The following is a 24,646-nucleotide window of genomic DNA, read 5'->3' as shown; positions in this document are numbered from 1 at the left end:
TTAAAAAAACCATTGACCTAACCAGACGTAATTTCTGGTGGCCTGGCATGAATAAATATATTTATGATTATGTATCAGGATGTGAGAATTGTGCCCGAAATAAATTAGTACATAAGAGACCAATTGGTTTACTCACACCTCTGCCTATCCCGGATAAACCATGGAGTACCATAGCCATGGATTTCATTGTTGAACTTCCACTTGCTCAACAATATAACACTATCATGGTAATAGTTGACCATTTAACCAGACTAGCTCATTTCATCCCTCTTAAGGGATTACCCTCAGCTATGACTACGGCTAAAGTATTTATTGACCAGATAGTCAGACTACATGGTTTACCTTCCAACATAATTACCGACAGGGGAACACAATTTACATCTTCTTTCTGGAGATCTCTTTGTAAACTGTTAAAGATTGACCACCTTTATACCACTGCTTTCCATCCCCAGACAAATGGACTAACAGAGAGACTTAATCAGACCATAGAGCAATTCTTACGTTGTTACATCTCACATCTCCAAGATGATTGGACAGTTTTTCTCCCCATGGCCGAATTCACATATAATAATTCAATAAGTGCCTCTATCAAAACTTCCCCCTTTTATGCAACATATGGTTATCACCCTAACACTATATCTCTTTCTAATAAATCAGTAAACTCTCCCACAGCAACTGAATTTACATTCAACCTCCAAGAAAGGTTAAAAGTCCTAAAAAGACATCTACAAGAAGCTAAACAATATCAAAAGACATATTATGACTTAAAACATAGAAAGGGTCCTGATTATAAGATTGGGGACTTAGTACTTCTATCAACAAAGAATCTTAAACTCAAAGTTCCTAGCAAGAAACTTTCAAATCAGTTCTTGGGTCCGTTTCCAATAGAACAAGTGATCAATTCCAACGTGGTTAGGCTTAAATTACCTAAAGACTATAAAATACATCCTTCTTTCCATATCTCGTTGTTGAAACCATTCCCAATCAAAGACCGTACTTCTACCATTCCACCACCTCCTGTTATGGTGGATCATCAAGAAGAATTTGAGGTAGAATCCATACTGGATTCTAGGATACACAGGAATAAACTGGAATATCTCATTAAATGGAAGGGTTACGGCCCCAAGGAAAACTCTTGGCTCATCCATTCTGAAGTCCATTCACCCCGATTGATCAGGTCTTTCCATAAGAAATATCCACTCAAACCTCACACAGAATCCCCAGGGGTGATTCCCTGAGGAGGGGGGCATGTGATATCCCTTTAAATCTGAACCTGCATAAGCACTTCCTTCCTATTTAAGGAAGTGCTTACCCCTCAATCAGGGCCTGAAAATTAAAGCTGATTCTCACAGATTACCTTGCTCCTCTGTGGAGCTACTTTCACTTTTGACTTTTTGCCTAATCTTTCAGGTCATTTGCTGCTCTTTACGATACCCGCTGGGTATCTGCTGTTTCTCCTATCCAGACCGGGATCCATCTTCCGGATTCTTACGCCTACCGGATCTTCTTTCCTCACGCCGAAGTCGCGCTCACACCAAACAGACACCGGATCTAAGAGCTGCCTTCTTCCTCACTGTTAGCCTTCTCAAAGGCATTTCCGCTCTCCACGCTTCAACCACCGCTACAGTTTGAGATAAGTACCGCTCTCCACGCTCCAATAAGATTCTTATATAATGGTTTATCCTGAAACCCCATTGTTTGTTATATAACAAATTATATATTGATATTTAAGTTGCGCATCTTACTCTGTCTACAGCGGTTTGGGTTACAAGCTAGTATGTCTGGACTGTGTATATATTTTATTGCGTGAATGTGTGAGTGCGTGAAGAAATTACCTCTACTTAAACTAAGCAGTATATTCCTTGGATTTACTGGAACTGCTTTAATCATCATTAACTGTTTCATTTAAACATTATCTCATCAGAGTTGCTCAGAACTACATTCAAAGTTTTGTTTACAATCTTTCCTGTTGCATATATATATTTCAATTTCTGTGAAGTCCCATTTAAAATTACTCAATTACAAAATTAATGTCTCACCTTATATAAGCAAGCTTAATAAATCATTTTTTTCTTGCTTTTTATAAGAAAAGAGCAACAAAACCTTTATTTTTTCATATTAAAAGTATCTCTCTATTAAATTGTTTGTGATTATCACATTCACACATTGCTATCTTTATTGGAAAATCAAAATCACAGCCAGGAATAATAAATCATACAATAGCATAAGCTAAGTTTAAAAACACCTAATCAAGGTTGGTATTGAATATAAAGTTACCGGAAAGATACTCATGTATAATAGATATCAACAGTTAAAAATAAAACGAAATGAACCAAGCCCTTACAATCCGAAGGCTAAATTAAGCTTATATTTATAATTTTAATAAAACTGTTAGGCTGAGGTAAGCAGTAATGGTATACCAGTTAGCTAATATTGAACCATGGTAAGCAAGTTAAAATAAACAACATAGAGAGACGAAGCTACTCCTGTAGCACCCCTGACATGCGTTTCACAAAGAACGCTTCCTCCTAAGTAAAATTTAGAAAGTCGCTTTAAAATGGTGTATGTGTATATATATATATATATATATATATATATATATATATATATATATATATATATATATATATATATATATATATATATATATACACACACACAGGGAGTGCAGAATTATTAGGCAAGTTGTATTTTTGAGGATTAATTTTATTATTGAACAACAACCATGTTCTCAATGAACCCAAAAAACTCATTAATATCAAAGCTGAATATTTTTGGAAGTAGTTTTTAGTTTGTTTTTAGTTTTAGCTATTTTAGGGGGATATCTGTGTGTGCAGGTGACTATTACTGTGCATAATTATTAGGCAACTTAACAAAAAACAAATATATACCCATTTCAATTATTTATTTTTACCAGTGAAACCAATATAACATCTCAACATTCACAAATATACATTTCTGACATTCAAAAACAAAACAAAAACAAATCAGTGACCAATATAGCCACCTTTCTTTGCAAGGACACTCAAAAGCCTGCCATCCATGGATTATGTCAGTGTTTTGATCTGTTCACCATCAACATTGCGTGCAGCAGCAACCACAGCCTCCCAGACACTGTTCAGAGAGGTGTACTGTTTTCCCTCCTTGTAAATCTCACATTTGATGATGGACCACAGGTTCTCAATGGGGTTCAGATCAGGTGAACAAGGAGGCCATGTCATTAGATTTTCTTCTTTTATACCCTTTCTTGCCAGCCACGCTGTGGAGTACTTGAACGCGTGTGATGGAGCATTATCCTGCATGAAAATCATGTTTTTCTTGAAGGATGCAGACTTCTTCCTGTACCACTGCTTGAAGAAGGTGTCTTCCAGAAACTGGCAGTAGGACTGGGAGTTGAGCTTGACTCCATCCTCAACCCGAAAAGGCCCCACAAGCTCATCTTTGATGATACCAGCCCAAACCAGTACTCCACCTCCACCTTGCTGGCGTCTGAGTCGGACTGGAGCTCTCTGCCCTTTACCAATCCAGCAACGGGCCCATCCATCTGGCCCATCAAGACTCACTCTCATTTCATCAGTCCATAAAACCTTAGAAAAATCAGTCTTGAGATATTTCTTGGCCCAGTCTTGATGTTTCAGCTTGTGTGTCTTGTTCAGTGGTGGTCGTCTTTCAGCCTTTCTTACCTTGGCCATGTCTCTGAGTATTGCACACCTTGTGCTTTTGGGCACTCCAGTGATGTTGCAGCTCTGAAATATGGCCAAACTGGTGGCAAGTGGCATCTTGGCAGCTGCACGCTTGACTTTTCTCAGTTCATGGGCAGTTATTTTGCGCCTTGGTTTTTCCACACGCTTCTTGCGACCCTGTTGACTATTTTGAATGAAACGCTTGATTGTTCGATGATCACGCTTCAGAAGCTTTGCAATTTTAAGAGTGCTGCATCCCTCTGCAAGATATCTCACTATTTTTTACTTTTCTGAGCCTGTCAAGTCCTTCTTTTGACCCATTTTGCCAAAGGAAAGGAAGTTGCCTAATAATTATGCACACCTGATATAGGGTGTTGATGTCATTAGACCACACCCCTTCTCATTACAGAGATGCACATCACCTAATATGCTTAATTGGTAGTAGGCTTTCGAGCCTATACAGCTTGGAGTAAGACAACATGCATAAAGAGGATGATGTGGTCAAAATACTCATTTGCCTAATAATTCTGCACTCCCTGTATATATATATATATATGTGTGTGTGTGTGTGTGTGTGTGTGTGTGTGTGTGTGTGTGTGTGTGTGTGTGTGTATATATATATATATATATATATATATATATATATGCTATATTTAATATTTTATGCTATATTTAACATAAAAAATGTAAAATTTACACCATTTAGTGGCAACTGGAAAAAAAAAAAATCAGCATTATGCCGACATGTACTTTGAAGAAACCTGCTGGAGGTAAAATAAATCGCCAGATCATAGACGATTTAACAAACCATCATATCGTAACATACGTTTAGTGAAATAACAGATTTGGGAATCAGGATTAAAAATAAAAAACAAGATGAACATAAACATGATGTTATTCTTTGGATTCTGCACGATATTGCAAGTCGCACACAGTAAATAACTTACATGCGCTCTTTTCATGCCTTCAATTTCTGAAGTGTTTTTTACGGCTTTCGCTACACACACTGGAGTGTACTGAGTGAGGTACCTGTGGGTCTGGGGAAAAAAAATGATATCAACTCACTGTGATGAACGGGCTGAGGGAACAGAATATTGTCAAAATGTATCCGATTCATCTAGTTTCAGGGACATTACTAAAGAAGCAATTAAACCAAGACTTGCAAATTGTTCTTAATAAGAAGAATTACAAATAATAAAAAGACACTGCGTTATCTTGTGCTGCTGTATACGAGAACACAAATGACCATAACTTAATGTTACAGGAAACAGGAGATTATTGAGGTGCCAGATAAAGTTACAATATACTAAGGTTGTCTGGAAGCCCAAAGGTAAAAAAACACATACATAGATATACAAATACTTTTTTAGTTGAATAATCATTAAAAATACTTTTTAGTTTGTCATAAAAAGTACTTTAACGTGTATTGCAGTTTAGTTGTTGTGCTTGTGAGGCCCTTTTCAGCAATAGAGCTGGGGCGCCTTCCATATCAGCCAGTAAGCGTGCATCCCACAGACAAGCATGCACTTCCGGGTCATTCCATATCAGCCAGTAAGCGTGCATCCCACAGACAAGCATGCACTTCCGGGTCATTCCATATCAGCCAGTAAGCGTGCATCCCACAGACAAGCATGCACTTCCGGGTCATTCCATATCAGCCAGTAAGCGTGCATCCCACAGACAAGCATGCACTTCCGGGTCATTCCATATCAGCCAGTAAGCGTGCATCCCACAGACAAGCATGCACTTCCGGGTCATTCCATATCAGCCAGTAAGCGTGCATCCCACAGACAAGCATGCACTTCCGGGTCATTCCATATCAGCCAGTAAGCGTGCATCCCACAGACAAGCATGCACTTCCGGGTCATTCCATATCAGCCAGTAAGCGTGCATCCCACAGACAAGCATGCACTTCCGGGTCATTCCATATCAGCCAGTAAGCGTGCATCCCACAGACAAGCATGCACTTCCGGGTCATTCCATATCAGCCAGTAAGCGTGCATCCCACAGACAAGCATGCACTTCCGGGTCATTCCAAATCAGACACTTTCTCAAGCAAACAAAATATGAAAAGTGACATAAAACCCCAAATCTCTTTCACGATTCAGATATAGAATACAATTTTAAACTACCTTCTAATTTACTTCTATTATCAAATATTCTTTGTTTTCTTGTTATCCTTTGTTGAACAGCAGGAAGATAAGTTCAGGAGTGTGCATGTGTCTGCAGTACTAAATAGCAGCAGTTTTGCAACTATGTTAGACATTAGCAAGAGCACTAGATGGCAGCAGTTTTATAACAATGTTAGACATTAGCAAGAGCACTAGATGGCAGCAGTTTTATAACAATGTTAGACATTAGCTAGAGCACTAGATGGCAGCAGTTTTATAACAATGTTATACATTAGCAAGACCACTAGATGGCAGCAGTTTTATAACAATGTTAGACATTAGCAAGAGCACTAGATGGCAGCAGTTTTATAACAATGTTAGACATTAGCAAGAAGCACTAGATGGCAGCAGTTTTATAACAATGTTATACATTAGCAAGAGCACTAGATGGCAGCAGTTTTATAATAATGTTATACATTAGCAAGAGCACTAGATGGCAGCAGTTTTATAACAATGTTATACATTAGCAAGAGCACTAGATGGCAGCAGTTTTATAACAATGTTATACATTAGCTAGAGCACTAGATGGCAGCAGTTTTATAACAATGTTATACATTAGCAAGACCACTAGATGGCAGCAGTTTTATAACAATGTTAGACATTAGCAAGAGCACTAGATGGCAGCAGTTTTATAACAATATTATACATTAGCTAGAGCACTAGATGGCAGCAGTTTTATAACAATGTTAGACATTAGCAAGAGCACTAGATGGCAGCAGTTTTATAACAATGTTAGACATTAGCAAGAGCACTAGATGGCAGCAGTTTTATAACAATATTATACATTAGCTAGAGCACTAGATGGCAGCAGTTTTATAACAATGTTAGACATTAGCAAGAGCACTAGATGGCAGCAGTTTTATAACAATGTTATACATTAGCTAGAGCACTAGATGGCAGCAGTTTTATAACAATGTTATACATTAGCTAGAGCACTAGATGGTAGCAGTTTTATAACAATGTTATTCATTAGCTAGAGCACTAGATGGTAGCAGTTTTATAACAATATTATACATTAGCAAGAGCACTAGATGGCAGCAGTTTTATAACAATATTATACATTAGCAAGAGCACTAGATGGCAGCAGTTTTATAACAATGTTATACATTAGCTAGAGCACTAGATGGCAGCAGTTTTATAACAATGTTATACATTAGCAAGACCACTAGATGGCAGCAGTTTTATAACAATGTTAGACATTAGCAAGAGCACTAGATGGCAGCAGTTTTATAACAATATTATACATTAGCTAGAGCACTAGATGGCAGCAGTTTTATAACAATGTTAGACATTAGCAAGAGCACTAGATGGCAGCAGTTTTATAACAATATTATACATTAGCTAGAGCACTAGATGGCAGCAGTTTTATAACAATGTTAGACATTAGCAAGAGCACTAGATGGCAGCACTATCTCCTGTCATGTTCTCCTGACGTGCACACAACCTATCTAGGTAACTCTTCAACAAATAATAACATGTGAATCATGAAAGACAACATTTGGGTTTAGTGTCCCTTTAAAGGGCCAGTAAACCTACAAAATAATGTTTTATAATTCTGCACATAGTGCAGAGTTATATAACATTAGCTTAGCACCAACTTTATACATCAAAGGATTACATAGATATTTTATTCCGAAGTTCATTTTTACTGAAAGCCGCTTCTGGCTCTACTGGACGGGTCTTTCTTTTCATAAGCACTTTGCAGGCTCGCTGTCTATTCACAGCACGCCATTAAACTGAATGTAGCTCGCTACCGCTCTGTTCTTGTAATGGGAGCAAGCTACATTCAGTTTAATGGCGCGATCGGGAGCGCTTTGACTAAAGACCGTGCCTGCAAAGCGCTTATGAAAATAAACACCCGCTCAGTAGAGCCAGGAGCGGCGTTCAGCAAAAATGAACTTTGGAATAAAATCTCTGCAATCCTTTGATGTATAAAGTTGGCGCTAAGCTAATGTTATATAATTCTGCACTATGTGCAGAATTATATAACATTTTGTATGGTTACTGTCCCTTTAAACATTTAAATAGTACTGTTTCCTATACATGACAGAATTTTTTTTTTAAAGGGACACTAAACCCACATTTTTTATTTAATGGTTCAGATAGAGCATGGAATTTTAAGAAACTTTCTATTTTACTCCTATTATCAATTTTTCTTCGTTCTCTTGCTATCTTTATTTAAAAACAGGCATGTAAAGCTTAAAAGGGACAGTCAACACCAGAATTTTTGTTGTTTAAAAAGATAGATAATCCCTTTATTACCCATTCCCCACTTTTCCATAACCAACAGTTATATTAATATACTTTTTACCTCTGTGATTACCTTGTATCCAAACCTCTGCAGACTGCCCCCTTATTTCAGTTCTTTTGACAGACTTGCTTTTTAGCCAATCAGTGCTCACTCCAGGGTAACTTCACGTGCATGAGCTCAATGTTATTTATATGAACTGTCTGACTGTTGACTGTCCCTTTAAGAGCCGGCCCATTTTTGGTTCAGAACCGGGGTTGTGCTTGCTTATTGGTGGCTAAATGTAGCCACCAAACAGCAAGCGCTATCCAGGGTGCTGAACCTAAAATGGACCCGCTGCTAAGCTTGAGATTCCTGCTTTTTAAATAAAGATAGCAAAAGAACAAAGAAAATGTGATAATAGGAATAAATTAGAAAGTTGCTTAAAATTGAATGGTGAAAGAAAAAAATTGGGTTTAGTTTTCCTTTAAGTTAAAGCATCTGGAAAACGTTATATTCAGTTTGTACTTCATTGCAATGGCCGTTTCTAAACTATAAACTGGTGTAGTATAATCTAGAAGTAGTATGTACAACCTTGGGCACGGCGTCGGTCAGGGCATAACTGGCCTTATCAGTGAACCACACTTTCTCCTTGGCATTCAGAGCACGGCAAATGTTCTGCAGCGCAGGAAGCGCAGAGTCATAGGGCTCCAGCTGGATGCGAAATTCAACTGGAGGAGAAGAGTCAAGTAGCAAATGTTTTCTAACAGCAGGATCGTCCACACGGTCACCGCTAATAAACAGCCTGTAAAGGGTGAGAATAAAGACTGGTGCTGTGCAGACACGAGCGGGAAACTATATTTTCTTTATGTTTTTTTTACCCCCTTTTCATGTAATTTAGCTCTAAAAATTACAGCTTTTCTAATTCTCAGGAGCTAAAAACCACAAACTGCTGACTTTTCAATGCTAACCCTGAAACATACCTGCACTTAAATGGCTTTAACAGATAAGAACTGTAATGCAATGCACTTTATACTAACAGAATGACTGTGGCTATCCTTATCAGCTGTAGACTCAAGCCCATATTGGTTTGTCTATTGAAAAACAATTGAAGCAAACAAGGCATTCATTTGTTTTAGAAATGTTTAGTATTTGCTGATATGTTATTCTATCGTAAAGCAACCAAATTGTTTTCTAATTACTGGATGTTTACGGTTTCTTTAAAGGGACACTAAACCCAATTTTTTTTCTTTCTTGATTCAGGTAGAGCATGCAATTTTAAGCAACTTTCTAATTTACTCCTATTATCATTTTTTGTTCGTTCTCTTGCTATCTTTATTTGAAAAGCAGGAATGCAAAGCTTAGGAGCCAGCCCAGTTTAGTTCAGCACCTGGGTAGCACTTGCTGATTAGGCCAGCTCCTAAGCTTTGCATTCCTGCTTTTCAAATAAAGATAGCAAAAGAACGAACAAAAAATTGATAATAAGAGTAAATTAGAAAGTTGCTTAAAATTGCATGTTCTATCTGAATCACGAAAGAAAAAAATTGTGTTTAGTGTCTCTTAGAAAACATATATTGTGATGAAGGGTAAAAAAACAATGTTTGTATCCTTTGAGTGTTGCAGTAAATCTCAAATGTCTAATAATATTTCCTCAAGCGAAGAAACTCTATATCTCATTACGGTTAACAGTGCGAGCCTTTTTAACAGATATACAAAATGACATTTTATATCTGCATCGGAAATGAATCACGGCATTGTAAGAGATCTGCAGACATTAGAAATGTTTTAATAGCATTTAAATGGTAACTTTGATAATAAAATGAGCATTGTTTTGCAATACTAAAACACATTCCTTCAAAAAAGCCTTTTAATAGGGATAGAAAGGTAAAAACTGAAAAGTGCAATATACTTCAATTAGCAAAAATGTTTCTAGTAAGTTTATCAGTAGTATATGCACACATAGCGTTTCAAATATGACCATTGCTGACACCCTGTTTAATAGATTTATTATTTCTATATATATCATTTTTTCTTTTTAATTCACTATAAGTAACTTACATGCACTCTCTTGACTCTAGTACACCAAAGTGTAGACACAGCTCCAAACAGCAGTTATAGAAAATAAAGACTAATAAAAGTGTATTGACAAGATATTAACGGAGAAAAAATACAAATAAAAGCAAACAATATAATTAGCAATGAATTTTAGGCCTGAGTGGCACACAAAGGGTTATTAGTGTCTTGCCGATCCCTAGGTAGAGTATTTGTGATATTTTTATTTCACAACATAATCTATACTCACCGGATGCTGTCCAGTCCTACGATGGCATAGGCAAAAAACACTGGATTGTACTCCACATCTAAGCCTCTAAGGTTAAACAGCCCTAAACAGAGAGAGAGACAGTATCAGTGGATCAGTGGAGTTTTTCCTTGTGACACAATGTGCAGATCAGACTTCCTACCTAGCCGGTATGTTTTATAATACTGCAGAATGTTCTGTCTGAAATATTATCTTTAAAGTCAATGTGAGAATAGTCCCATCCAAAAATAATTATATTATTGTTAACCTCTTGCCTGCCAGAGGCTTGCATAGGGAGAAGTCTTATATAGGTGACATAATGGTCAACATTTCACTAGCAATTCTGCCAAATACTAATGGAAGCGAATATACAAGGTTAAATCGATATACAGAGGGGCTATCCCCCTAAAAGCATTTACTTTACATGCAAGCTATAAAATTAGCTTCAATCAGATACCAGGTAAAATTTTGGCCTAAACTGAAGCTTATTATATATTCTAATGACCACCCCCATGTCTCTAAGAATAAGTTTGGCTCAAATATTTCCAATACTATTTATGGTTTAAAAAATGTTTACACTTATTTTGTCAATATTTAAATAGTTAAAGGGATACTGAACCCATTTTTTCCCCCTAAATAATCTTTTCTTTGAATGCATCACTGTATCTGGCATTTATTTAGTGTTCAATGCCCCTTTAAGTCTAGTGATACTATAACTATATATATAAAGTTTACAAACTTTTTTTTCACTGTATTTGACAAATTGAAACATCCAAGAATTTAACCTGCACAGACATCTGCGTGACAGAATCTTCTCTAAATGAGTCAACTGTGTTATTACGCTGGTTCTTCTTGCGCGCTGTGTAATAATTGAATTACTTACAGGCAACTTCATCGAGAGCTGTGAGGACAATCCAGGACGCTTTCCTCTCCACCATTTTGGTCCGTAGATTTTCAATTTTCTTTTCCCACGACAACCCTACAGTAAAAATAAACATTATCGAGGGGGCGCTAACTTATTCATGATATCCTGGGTTGGAAAATAAGTTTACTATTCAGAAAAAGGTCTAATCTCTTACTCAGCCGGTGCAATTTTTCCTAGTCTGGGACTAGAGGAAATTTCAAAAACCTGGTAATACCACTTGCTTAAAGGGACATAATACTCATATGCTAAATCACTTGAAACTGATGCAGTATAACTGTAAAAAGCTGACAGGAAAATATCACCTGAGCATCTCTATGTAAAAAAGGAAGATATTTTACCTCACAATCTCCTCAGCTCAGCAGAGTAAGTTCTGTGTAAAAAGCTATATTTCACCTGCTCCCAGCTGCAGGTAAAAAAAAATAAAAAAATGAAGAAATGAACAGCAGCCAATCAGCATCTGCAGTGCTGAGGTCATGAACTCTTTTACTGTGATCTCATGAGATTTCAATTAACTCATGAGATTTCATTGTTACACTGAATAGGGAAATAACATGAGAGTGCACGAGGCTCGTCCTTTCAGCTGTCCCGGGACATCGATTTGCTGCTCAGAAGTCCTTTACAATGGGATGTGGCTACTGAGGAACTTTTAAAGTAAAATATCTTTCTTTTTTACATAGAGATGTTCAGGAGATATTTTCTATTCAGCTTTTTACAGCTATGCTGCATCACTTTCAAGTGTTTAAACATTTGGGTATTATGGCCCTTTAACCACTTGGCTGCCAGAAGGGGCTGCATCACATTGCATAGCAACTACATTTTGTCGCTCTTTCCTGCTACAAACGAGTTACCAAGTAAAATCAAACGACAAAAAATAGTTCTCATAACACCAATGTTCAAACTTTCAGCCTTCAATTATCTTTGCACTAATATTTGTCCTAAACAGATAATTATAAAATGATCAACCAACGACGAGTTTTGGAAATGGTGTTGCAATCATTTATTTATTTTGGTTTAGGAATCTGAATGGGGAAAATGTAAAATTCTCCAGAATCGCCAATAGCCCAGCATGATGCAGACTGCTTAGCAGGAGCGTATACTCATGATCACTGCATATAAGGCTGGAAAAACGACTCATTTCACACACTATCCTAGCAACTGGCATATAAAGGCCACTAAATAATACATTTTAGCCCTTAGAGTTTACAGGTGACTTTTAACCTTCCCGAGCATCATCAGGAAATATACACAGGTAGAAACTGCTTGTGATCGGAAAAGGTTTGGATTTCAGGATAGTTTGGATTTTGGAATATTTGCATCTTTAAAATGGGACAATTTGGAAACAAGTAAACAATAATATTAGGGCTGCAATTAACTATTATTTTCATAATCGATTAATTGGCCAATTATTTTTTCGATTAATCGACTAAAAAAAGAATATAATTGTTTTCTATATTTTAAATAAAATCCACATACTTCAGACTAAAACTTACAATTAACACAACTGTTTGAAAAGAGGTAGAACTAGAAAGAGTTAGACTATCACTGTTAATAACATTATTTACTCTTTCAGAAACTTTGCATTGAAATGCAAAAATCTTTACATGTCCACATGCTTCTGGCTAAGGCTGGTTCTCTGTTTGCAGCTATATTTCCTGCAGCAGAGAAAAGGCACTCAGATGGTGTTGAGATGCCTGAGAAGCATAAGTAGGGTTTTGCTAATTTCACCAAAGTGGGATATTTATCTTTGTTAGCTCTTCACCAATGCAAAAGTTTTTTTTTTTACCTTGGCAAGGGACCTCAAGAAAGCAACCCTTGATTTCATTCTAACAAAAATGATCTTGAATATCTATATGCAATGGTACATAACCAGCTATAATGTTAGGGGAAAATATCTAGTCCGCTCTAAAAATAACAAATATATACTTATAAAGGTTGAATCTGGTACATATTACCACAATTTATAAAAAATATAAAAAAACAAAAAACAAATCAAAAGTGCTAAGGACTGTATATCAATAACAGGACAAAGCCTTACACATTTATTTATACAGTACATATAATCAGCAATAGCAAGCAATACGCTAATAATTGTGCAAACAGATAATAGTGCACATCAATTCAAATAACTCCCATCAATCTAGGGGCAAGGTGTAAACAACAAGCTCAGCACTATATCATGAAAAGCATAGTTCCAAATCACCATATTTAATATAAACAATCCTAATGATGACTATTATATCTGGGTTGCACATAAGCCAGGGGTAGTTGTAAACATATACTGTCCTGAAAAAGTGAAAAGTAGACGTCTGTAGACGTCCTTTAGGCTAAGGACATAACCATAAAACACAATACCATATGCAGGAGTTCATTGGAGTGAAGCAGCTGGTGTTGTGCACAGACCAACTAATCGATTATGAGATTCGTTGACAACTATTTTCATAATCGATTATTATCGATTATGACGATTAGTTGTTGCAGCTCTAAATAATATCAAAATTAATATGTCATTTAGGCAATATTAACATGTCATTATATATATATATATATATATATATATATATATATATATATATATATATATATATATATATATATATATATATATATATATATATATATATACACACACATACACATACACACATACATACATACATACACACATACATATATACACACACACGCATACATACATATACACACACATACATACTAAGGGTAGTTTTATATATTTTTTAATACATTTGTACACATAGTACCCTCATAAAAGGTACTACAGTACTGTAATCGGAAAGGTAATAGTTGTTGTTTAAAATAGATATAGACTAGCATTTGCATTTTAGACCACAAAAACCAAACACACAGGCAGAGAAATAGTCATTTTTGATGATTTTTTATTTTATTTTATTTTTTTTAATATTAAAGGAACACTGAACCCAAATTTTTTTTCTTTTGCGATTCAGATAGAGCTTGCAATTTTAAGCAACTTTCTAAGTTACTCCAATTATTAATTTTTCTTTGTTCTCTTGCTATCTTTATTTGAAAAAGAAGGCATCTAAGCTTCTTTTTTTGGTTCAGTACTCTGGACAGCACTTTATTGGTGGATGAATTTATCCACCAATCAGCAAGAACAACCCAGGTTGTTCACCAAAAATGGGCCGGCATCTAAACTTACATTCCTGCATTTCAAATAAAGATAGCAAGAGAATGAAGACAATTTAATAATATGAGTAAATTAGAAAGTTGCTTAAAATTGCATGCTCTATCTGAATCACAAAAGAAAAAATTTGGGTTCAGTGTCCCTTTAAATTAAAAAGTTTGGATTTCAGAATAAGTTTGGATTTTGAAATTCCGGATTTGGTGATTTGTATCTGTAGTTAAAAAAGACATTTTGTGTTACCGTTGTATTATTAAGGTATATTCTGATGCAATCATTTCTTGCTATAATTAATTAGAGCATGGCATTTTTGCTTTACTGAGCCTCACGTAGGTAACGTTCTGCTCAGAGGCTGTAAGCAAGAAAACCCCCATATGCTATAAACTGCTCAGGTAGTTAGAATCAGCTTGTGCACTTCAGACACTTTACACCTCTTACACCGGCACTGTGAGGGTGCACGAGTAGCAGAAGTGTGAATACCACTTTAAACCTTTTTTTTTTTTTGTAATACAGCAAAAATGCTTCCATTCAAAACTGAAATACACTTTTCATTTGTTGCCATAATTCCCTTTGAGGAAGACTCATGCACGGGTCTTGAGCACTATATGGACGCAGGGTTTGTATAAATAAAATATAGTACTGAAGACACATGCACACGCATGAGGCTACCTCAGTATGCTCTTATGGAAAGGAGATAAAGGGACATGAAACCCAATTTATTTATTTCATGATGCAGACAGAGCATGTGATTTTAAATAACTTTCTAATGTATTTCTATTTTCTAATTTGTTTTGTTCTCTTGGTATCCTTTTGTTGATAAGCATACCTAGGTAAGCTCAGGAGCTGCCGATTGGTGGCTTCACATATAGGTTGTATGTTACTGTCTCAACCCATGTGTTCAGCTAGCTACCAGTACTGTGCATGGCTGCTTCTGCAATAATGGATACCAAGAGAATGAAGCAAATTAGATAAAAAGTATATTTGAAAATAGTTTGAAATTGCACGTTCTGTCTGAATTATGAAAGTAAAACATTTGGATTTCACGTCCCTTTAAGTTTCCTCAAAGTATTTAAATTTGGTAAGAGAAGTCATTTTTTTGTTTGTTTTTTTAAATGGTACACTCGGTCTGAATCATGAACGTTTATTTGCGACTTTCACATTCTCTTAAAACTTACATGTTAAATAAATAATACCGTATTTACTACGTGTCCAAACTATCAGCCTCTAATGCTGACAAATGTCTGTTAGTGACGGTGACAGCTTAATTGGCTTTGTTTCAGCACATTTCCCAGAGTCACAAACCCGTAATAATCGCACTACAAGCACAATGACTATCGCAACAAACTTTCATTAAAAATCTGCAACGTGTGAAATAAAGTGGCATTTCAGATACCTACGTGATTACGGTGCCAATCACAAACTAAAGGCTGACACAGATACACCGGCTGCTTTTCACTTCAGGGCTACATTTTGAATAACACTGACATTTCTTCTGACTTCAAGTCTCCTGTTATTTACTCAGTGACATTTTAATATTAAAGCACATTAAACCGAAATTATTTTTTCATGACTCAGAGCAGCAATTTTAAAACAACTTGACAACAATATGATCAATTTGTTTTGTTTTTTGGTAACTTGCTTAGGAGCCGGCCATTTCTGGATCACTATATGGCAGCAGTTTTACAAGAATGTTATCCATTTGCAAGAGCACTGGATGGCAGCACTAGTTCCTGCCATGTAGTGATCCAGATGCCTACCTGGGTATCTCTTCAACACAAAATAACATGGGAACAAAGCACATTAGATAAAAGAAGTAAATTTGAAACTAAAATTGTATGTTCTGTCTGAATCACAAAGATTATGTTGGGGTTTCATGCCCCTTTAAGCCAGAACAATGAGGCATCATACTGAACAGCACCAAGTAGGGGCAAAGTCAGAAATGTCACCAGAGTTTCCTATTAGCACTTTTTGTGTCACTGTCTCAAAACCAACAGACATCATTTTGCCACTTTCTAGAACACATTAAAGTGTTTTTGTTTATTTCAGATAAATAGAAACCTGTGTAGTTTAGTCCCAAAGTCATCAGTGGTTGGCATGGCCGAAGGGGGCGGTCTGCCCAGATAGTATCTATGAGATTCTCTTGCACAGGAACAAGGTGGTGCCCGCCATTCTTCAGGGAAACATACATGCTCTTCCACTGATCTGAAAAGGATAAAAAGCTCCAATTCTATAGGTTAGGTTGTTTATAAAAGGTATGTTAATCTAACGCTAAATGTATTAGTTACTGACCTGTCTGTATCAGAAACGGATCAACTCCAACTCGTGAGCCCTCTGGGAGTACATTTAGCAGCCAATCCTCCTGGGAGGGTGTTTCCTTTATACCTGCAAACAATTGGTCCCAATAACGTCAGATAACTACCGCAGGGTGCGAGTGAGCAATGGAAGCTCTCCCTTCCCGCTAATGTAATCCACTATCTTAAACTACTACCCTGCACAGCTCTCTCTCTATCCCTGTTCATAGGAAACTCAATGCCCTCTGTATAACACCAGCCACTCTTCATCAGAAAATATACCGCCAGCGTCAAATCTCTCTGTATAACACCAGCCACTCTACATCAGATAATATACCACCAGCGTCAAATCCCTTTGTATAACACCAGCCACTCTACATCAGATAATATACCACCAGCGCCAAATCCTGTTGTATAACACTAGCCACTTTACATCAGATAAGCAACCACCAGCCTCAACTCCCTCTGTATAACACCAGCCACTCTACATCAGATAATATACCACCAGCGTCAAATCCCTTTGTATAACATCAGCCACTCTACATAAGATGATATAACACCAGCGTCAAATCCCTCTGTATAACACCAGCCACTCTACATCAGAAAAGCAACCACCAGCCTCAACTCCCTCTGTATAACACCAGCCACTCTACATCAGAAAAGCAACCACCAGCCTCAACTCCCTCTGTATAACACCAGCCACTCTACATCAGAAAAGCAACCACCAGCCTCAACTCCCTCTGTATAACACCAGCCACTCTACATCAGAAAAGCAACCACCAGCCTCAACAATGTACTCAGTATAGTATACAACATACTCAGTATGGTAAACAACGTACTCAGTATGGTATACAACATACTCAGTATAGTATACAACATACTCAGTATAGTATACAACATACTCAGTATAGTATACAACATACTCAGTATAGTATACAACATACTCAGTATAGTATACAACATACTCAGTATAGTATACAACATACTCAGTATAGTATACAACATACTCAGTATAGTATACAACATACTCAGTATAGTATACAACATACTCAGTATAGTATACAACATACTCAGTATAGTAAACAACATACTCAGTATAGTATACAACATACTCAGTATGGTATACAACATACCCCGTACAGTTCTGTGCAAAATGTTTTTGCTATAATTATTATTTAAAAAGGTACTCAAGTCAAATCTAAACTTAATAATTCAAACTCAGAATAACATTTTAAAAATGACAAATATAGAACATTGTTACAAACGCACAAATATATCAGATGACAACACAAGCGCCAGCTCACCCATCTTCATTAACGTCCAGTTGCTATCCATTTGCTGAGCGGCCTGCAAGAAGTAGCGCCCATCTGTCCACATCGCTGCACTCTGCTCCGTAACGATGGCTGTGCCTGTGCACAAACAGCATTATTATATGTAAATCACTGATTAATGGTTTAATACAATTTGTTTTAACCCAAAGTATAAATGAATAGAAAACAACAAGTGTACTAGCCGTAGCATTAAAGCATGCACCATTAATTTCATTATAACAAATATTAATGTAGGTTAAACGGTAACGATTAATCACAATTGTTGTTATTTTCAGTGCAACATAATTGCCTTTTCCCCCCAATCAAATAAATATTCAATTTATATGTTAATTACTACACTGGTTGATTTTGTGTTTAACATGTTGGGGGTCTGTAGAGATCAGTGGTCCAGCAAAAGTTAACTGGGAAAAAAGTAAATTGGTAAAAATATCTGCTGGGAAAAGTAGAGAAATCTGTAAGACCTTTAACAATCCCCGAGTTCAAGAAATCTTCCATTCTGATTTAGGTTGTAAGTAGAGAGCAGAAAGCAGAGTACGGTATGAACAACGGCATTTATTAAAGAGACACGAAGCACAAAATTGTTCTTTCAGGGTTTAGACTAAACATACAGTTTTAAACAACTTTCCAATTTACTTTTTTGACCTAATTGGGTTTGTTCTATTGGTATCCCTTGGTTGAAAAGCATACCTAGGTAGGCTCAGGTCCTGGGAGTTTGCCGCTGATTGGTGGCTGCACATAAATGCCTCTTGTAAATGGCTTACCGATGTATTCAGCTAGCTCCCATTAGTGCATTGCTGCTCCTTCAATAAAGAATACCAAGAGAATGAAGCCAAATTGATAAACATGAGTAAAATGGAAAGTTGTTTAAAAATGTATGTTTTATGTGAATTATAAAAGAAAACAAATTGGGTTTCATGTCCCTTTAACGCTGTGCAGAGGATTCAGCAATGAGTAGAGAGAAGAGATCCAGGAAAAATCATTCACAGGTAAATAAAACATAATCCCACACAGGGTCTCACCTGAATCTCACTTAGGGCCGATGAAGCTCTCTGCTCGGCGAGATAAGAAGTGTTGTCAGTGCGGTAAAGTCCTCAAATTATTTTAGAAATGACAATTATAGCCAGAGAGAGGTTTATCTTGTAAAGCGCCTCTAAATGTGAAGGGGGGACTCCTAGATTACAATACACAATCTAAATAAAATCCTAAAGATTCTGCGTAATTTCTCTCTATCTCCAAATCTCGCCAGCATGGAGAGAAATCACACAATGTATTTATTTATTACCATATTGTCATGTAAGTGTCTCTCCTTTAAATCCAGGACCTCCTCTCCGTAGTGAGATAAACCGCTCTCAAGCTAAAATTTGCCTGTCTAGATCACTTTGAGGGACCTAACAGTATCGACAAACATTCTTTTGATAATTTGTTCAGACCAGAGAGCTTTAGAGAACTGAGCAGAAAAGTAATAAACCCTTGCGCTCACCTCACTACCATGCAACTTCACAATTAACTAGGAAAGTCACCCCTATGACTTAGAAGTAGATAACCAAAAAAGAAAATGTTAATGAGAAGCGCTAAAACAGTTGCAGGTAATCCTAGTAATACTAAATATATGCGTGAATCTAATGATAAAAATACATACAACACTATAATTAAAAGATATATATTTATAAAAAGACAAATAACTACAGTGACCGGTCACTATGACACATACAAAGTAATACACCAGATATTAAAAATTGATTAATTTAGTATAGAAAAAACATACAAGTGCAAGGATTGTGCACTGAAATAAGTATATATGGAGCTGAAATCCACCCTTTATTTATAGGAACAGGTCAAGTTATGAATATGTCCGGACAAGCCTCTCACTTTACAAGCAGGACAAAACAATGTTATATCTCCAAATTAGTCCGATATTAAAGGCAGCGTTATTCAGCGCAATTCAAAGTTTGTGAACTTTCAAACTTCCTGAGCTGACAAACTTCCAAAAACTTACACCATCACATACCTTACTCCCCGGTCTGGGTAATCCGTTCACTCACCAGACTATTTTCGCAGTGGGAGGACGCGGTGTAACTGTTGCTCGCCGCTCCGTGACTCTATCTGGATCCCTTGTTGTTCCGGGTATCCTGTGTGTCATGTGGGAGGAGTCACGTGGAATCTTTCAAGAGACACACTGCGCAGAGTTAAAAGATATACTCCAGTAAATCCCTTCACAGTTTTCACTGTGCTACTGAAGCCACTATTCAGGAATGCCGATTGGGTGAAAGATCCCACGTGACACACGGGATACCCAGAACAACAAGGGATCCAGACAGAGTCAGGGCGGCAAGCAACAGTTGCACCGCATCCTTCCACTGCAAACGTAGAGTCTGGTGAGTGAACGGATTACCCAGACCGGGGAGTAAGGTACGTGACGGTGTAAGTTTGAAAGTTCAAACTTTGAATTGCGCTGAATAACGCTGCCAATAACGCTAATTTGGAGATATAACATTGTTTTGTCCTGCTTGTAAAGTGAGAGGCTTGTCCGGACATATTCAGAACTTGAACTGTTCCTATATATAAAGGGTGGATTTCAGCTCCATATATACTTATTTCAGTGCACAATTCTTGCACTTGTATGTTTTTTCTATACTATATTAATCGATTTTTAATATCTGGTGTATTACTTTGTATATGTCATAGTGACCGGTCACTGTAGTTATTTGTCTTTTTATATTATAGGCTATCTTTTAAATTATAGTGTTGTGTGTATTTTTATCATTAATTTTATCATTAGATTCACGCATATATTTAGTATTACATTCAGCTGTTTTAGCGCTTTTTCATTATCATTTTCTTTTTTGTTTAGAGAACTGAGCACTGTGTGTTTATTATAACCTCTAAAAACGAACCTCCTCCAAACACTCACTAATGCTACCACCGCTTTGTCTGAAGGATGCAGGAAAAAAAGTCTCAAGCCAAATAACCTCACACCAAACACAGGACACATTATACTGCCTATATATAACTACTGTACTATAAAATGATCACTCATAAGCACAAACATAATTAAAGACTCTCAGCCACTGAACAATATTCAGACCCACAATATTTTTATTAGGATGTTAACCCACCTGCAGAGCCGTCAAAGCCTGATATAAATGCTCGCCGGCAGTCACATGGCGCAATGTATTCACTCTGCAAAACAAGACCCATATTTATTATCCACAGTAACAAGCCCGGTGCTCACATAATGGTTTATTTCAGTTGATGCTGCACTGCAAGACTGTACACGGCTTTACTAATAGCATCTCCTAGCCATGCCGCCATTCCAATCCCAATATAGGGTATATTTGGTTCCTTTTCTACAGCATTCCAACCCATTAGAAGTGCAGCTGTTTGAGTGAGTTTAGCTACCAAAACTATATGAGTAACATAACCAGGACATCTGGTTTTCTAACACTTGCTGACATTTTTATGACAGCAAAGCACGTGGCCAAAAGAAACACTAGTCGACTAGATGATCCAATATTGATTGACGATTTGTTTCACTTCATAAACAGAGGTGTGTGATTAAAAATGTTTATTAAAAGGTCCAAACGCTTCATTACACTCATAAGTGAACATCGCGATTATTAGTAATTTAGTTGTGTAGTTTCACTTGAAACTGATGCAGTATAACTGTAAAAAGCTGACAGGAAAATATCACCTGAGCATCTCTATGTAAAAAAGGAAAATATTTTACCTCACAATCTCCTCAGCCCAGCAGAGTAAGTTCTGTGTAAAAAGTTATACATCAGCTGCAGGTAAAAAAATTAAAAAAAATGAAGAAATGAACAGCAGCCAATCAGCATCAGCAGTGCTGAGGTCATGAACTCTTACTGTGATCTCATGAGATTTGACTTGACTCTCATGAGATTTCATAGTAAGCTTCCTTTACCTGATTGGTGAAATAATATGAGAGTGCACGATGCTAGTCCCTTCAGATGTCCCAGGACAAACACACTAAAATGCTGCTTAGAAATCCTTTACAATGGGATGTGGCTACTGAGGAACTTTTGAGGTAAAATATCTTTCTTTTTTACATAGAGATGTTCAGGTGATATTTTCTAATCAGCTTTTTACAGCTATGCTGCATCACTTTCAAGTGTTTAAACATTTGGGTATTATGGCCCTTTAATGGCTCAGAATTCAGCTGCTCATGAGTCTCAATGTAAAGCACCCATGGTTTTCCCAAGTGCAATTGAGAAAATAAATTAAAAAAATAAAAGTAAAACAAAAAAAACACAGGTTAAAGGGAGGACACAAATAATAATTGCTTTTCAACCAAGGATACCAGAAGAACAAAGTCAGTTTCGTAATTTGATGAAATGTTAAACTGAATCACAAAAAAAAAAAATGTTGGGTTTTGTGCCCATTTTAAGAGCCATTAGAGCCGACAAAATTACATTCTCTAATTCGTTAGAGCATGTCATTTTAAGAATAGTGACCTTTTAATGCTATGTGTTTTACCCCAGCAAAGGGGTTAAAATTAAACACATAGCAGAAATATCACTTGGGACCTGCAGAGCACTGCTGGTCTCAAACAGAAACTGTTGCTGAGCCAATCATCAGCACTAGTCGCACGACAGCTGTTTGAATAGCGGATTGGATCAGCAGTAGTTTCCACTCAGAACCTGCAGCACTTTATGCTGGTTAAACACATATTAAAGGGTCCCTAGTTGTAACAAATTAGAGCATGACATTTATCAACTATAAAGGCCCTTTAATTTGAAAGCCTCAAATTTAAAAACACAGCAGCTAAAATATGTGGTCTTCTACTGGATTGGAACAGACTTTCAGAAGGTTTTTAGCCTCTAATAAGTCTTTAAATCAAGAACAGAAATACAGAAAATGACAAAAACCATCAGTCACTTTTCAATGTCTCATTCTTTTTATAATAAATGAAGTAGTTTAAAACGCTATTCCCTGTCTGAATCATCACAGACACAATGTGCTTTTAATGTCGAGGCTCATTGTGTTAGTTAATTGAGCACATACTGCATAACTATGTTTACTGTCCCTTTAATTTATCAGTATATACTACTCAAATCTAAAAAATTCAATACAAATGCATTTGCTTTTAATTTCTAATAGTAATAAGCCCCTGGGATATTTGTAAACTAAAGAAGTGACAATAATCTCATTTTATTTCTAATAGTAATAAGCCCCTGGGGTATTTGTAAACTATTTTCAGATTTATTTCATTCTCATAGTATTTATTGTTACGCAGCATACCTAGGTAGGTAGTGTACACGTGTCTAAATCTCTACATGATGTCTCTTGCAAATGTATTTTTTTTTTATAGAATTCTTGCAAAACTGCTTATTTCTCCAGACGTGCACAATCGTGAGCTAACCTACCTGGTATTTAACAAAATGATACCAAGTGAACAAAGTAAATATGATGTGACGTGAAATGAAAACTTTTTTTTAAAGTGAAAGTCAATCCTAGCGTTTTACAAATACTAGGATTGACTATTGAAATAAAGGGGACTTTTATTCATAAAGTATAAGAGATTTCATGTAGAGAGCTCCTTTATTTGTTTCAATCAATCGCCGTTCTTAGCTGCTACAGCAGCCCACGGCTAAAAATTCTAAGCGGTGACGTTTTCACCTCTTAGCCAATAGCCGTGCGGTAAATCCGGATCCCTTTAAATCATTATGTCTATATGATAAAAATTCTCAAGATACATTTTACACCTTTTATAAAACTGTATAACGATCATTGTACTTATGCCATGATATTTACTATGGTTACCAGAGTACATAATCAGTTTGTCATTACTATGATGTCAGCATTCATAGACATACAATATGTTCAGCTCTAATTCAGGATCATACAGGTGAACGTCTTGCATTTCCCTTTTGCGCTCCGTACCTGGTGTGCGTCCCCAGAAGGAACAATGTAAGCCTGGATTGGCTGGGAGAGAGTCCTAGATGAATGCATGGCCTGCCGCAGCTGACGCAGGATTTCTGTTGTTACTTTCGGTGCCATTCTTAAAGCCTCAAAAACAAACACAAGATTATGTTTAGACACAAACCATGCCAAGCAATGTATTAGTTAACGTAGCCCTCTCCTATGTATCCATAAAAGGGTTAAAAGCTTTCCTGAGAAACATTGGGTCCACTCTGCCCCTTGCCTGTAGGTGATGGGTATTTTAAATGAAGGATTAGGGGATTTGTCACTGAAAGCCGGATGTTTAGAAACTCACCGCCACAGAGAGAAATCACACTAAATCTTTGAGATAATTTTTTAGACCTTATATTGTAATATAGGAGTCTCTCCTTCACATACACAACCCTGCTAGTTAGATAAATATCTGTCAATGTAAATTTTGTGTTTCTAAACTTCTTAGAAGGACCTCGCCATACTGACGAGACGCCTTATATCATCTCGCCTGAGCGGAGAGCTTCAGATCATCGGGTCCTAATTCCAATTTATAGACTTGGGGATGTTCAATCCCCAGGAAGTGCCCTCTCTCCTTTAGGCTGCAGGTAACCCCTCTCCCCAATACACTCGGTGATCTATCTTGCTTTCT

At 36.7% G+C, this 24,646-nt stretch overlaps 1 protein-coding gene across 5 annotated transcripts in view; it reads right to left on the bottom strand.

Moving 5' to 3' along the window:
• Positions 1 to 24,646, bottom strand: part of XPNPEP1 (X-prolyl aminopeptidase 1) — an 84,682-nt gene that overhangs the window by 38,660 nt on the left and 21,376 nt on the right. For 4 of the 5 annotated variants that reach the window (XM_053692771.1, XM_053692770.1, XM_053692769.1 and 1 more), the window contains exons 2-10: positions 23,986 to 24,111; positions 21,201 to 21,264; positions 18,058 to 18,162; positions 16,752 to 16,844; positions 16,521 to 16,664; positions 11,264 to 11,359; positions 10,384 to 10,465; positions 8,676 to 8,886; positions 4,631 to 4,720 (exon numbers count right to left, since the gene is read on the bottom strand). In XM_053692771.1, the coding sequence (XP_053548746.1) occupies positions 4,631 to 4,720; positions 8,676 to 8,886; positions 10,384 to 10,465; positions 11,264 to 11,359; positions 16,521 to 16,664; positions 16,752 to 16,844; positions 18,058 to 18,162; positions 21,201 to 21,264; positions 23,986 to 24,102 (1,002 nt within the window). In that variant the 5' untranslated portion in view covers positions 24,103 to 24,111. Of the gene's footprint in view, positions 1 to 4,630; positions 4,721 to 8,675; positions 8,887 to 10,383; positions 10,466 to 11,263; positions 11,360 to 16,520; positions 16,665 to 16,751; positions 16,845 to 18,057; positions 18,163 to 18,771; positions 18,878 to 21,200; positions 21,265 to 23,985; positions 24,112 to 24,646 lie in introns of those variants that run through there. The other variant, XM_053692772.1, reaches the window with a different exon arrangement.

The sequence above is a fragment of the Bombina bombina genome, chromosome 9, assembly GCF_027579735.1.
Source record: "Bombina bombina isolate aBomBom1 chromosome 9, aBomBom1.pri, whole genome shotgun sequence".
Taxonomy (NCBI): domain Eukaryota; kingdom Metazoa; phylum Chordata; class Amphibia; order Anura; family Bombinatoridae; genus Bombina; species Bombina bombina.
This window is presented reverse-complemented; position numbering and strand designations above follow the sequence as displayed.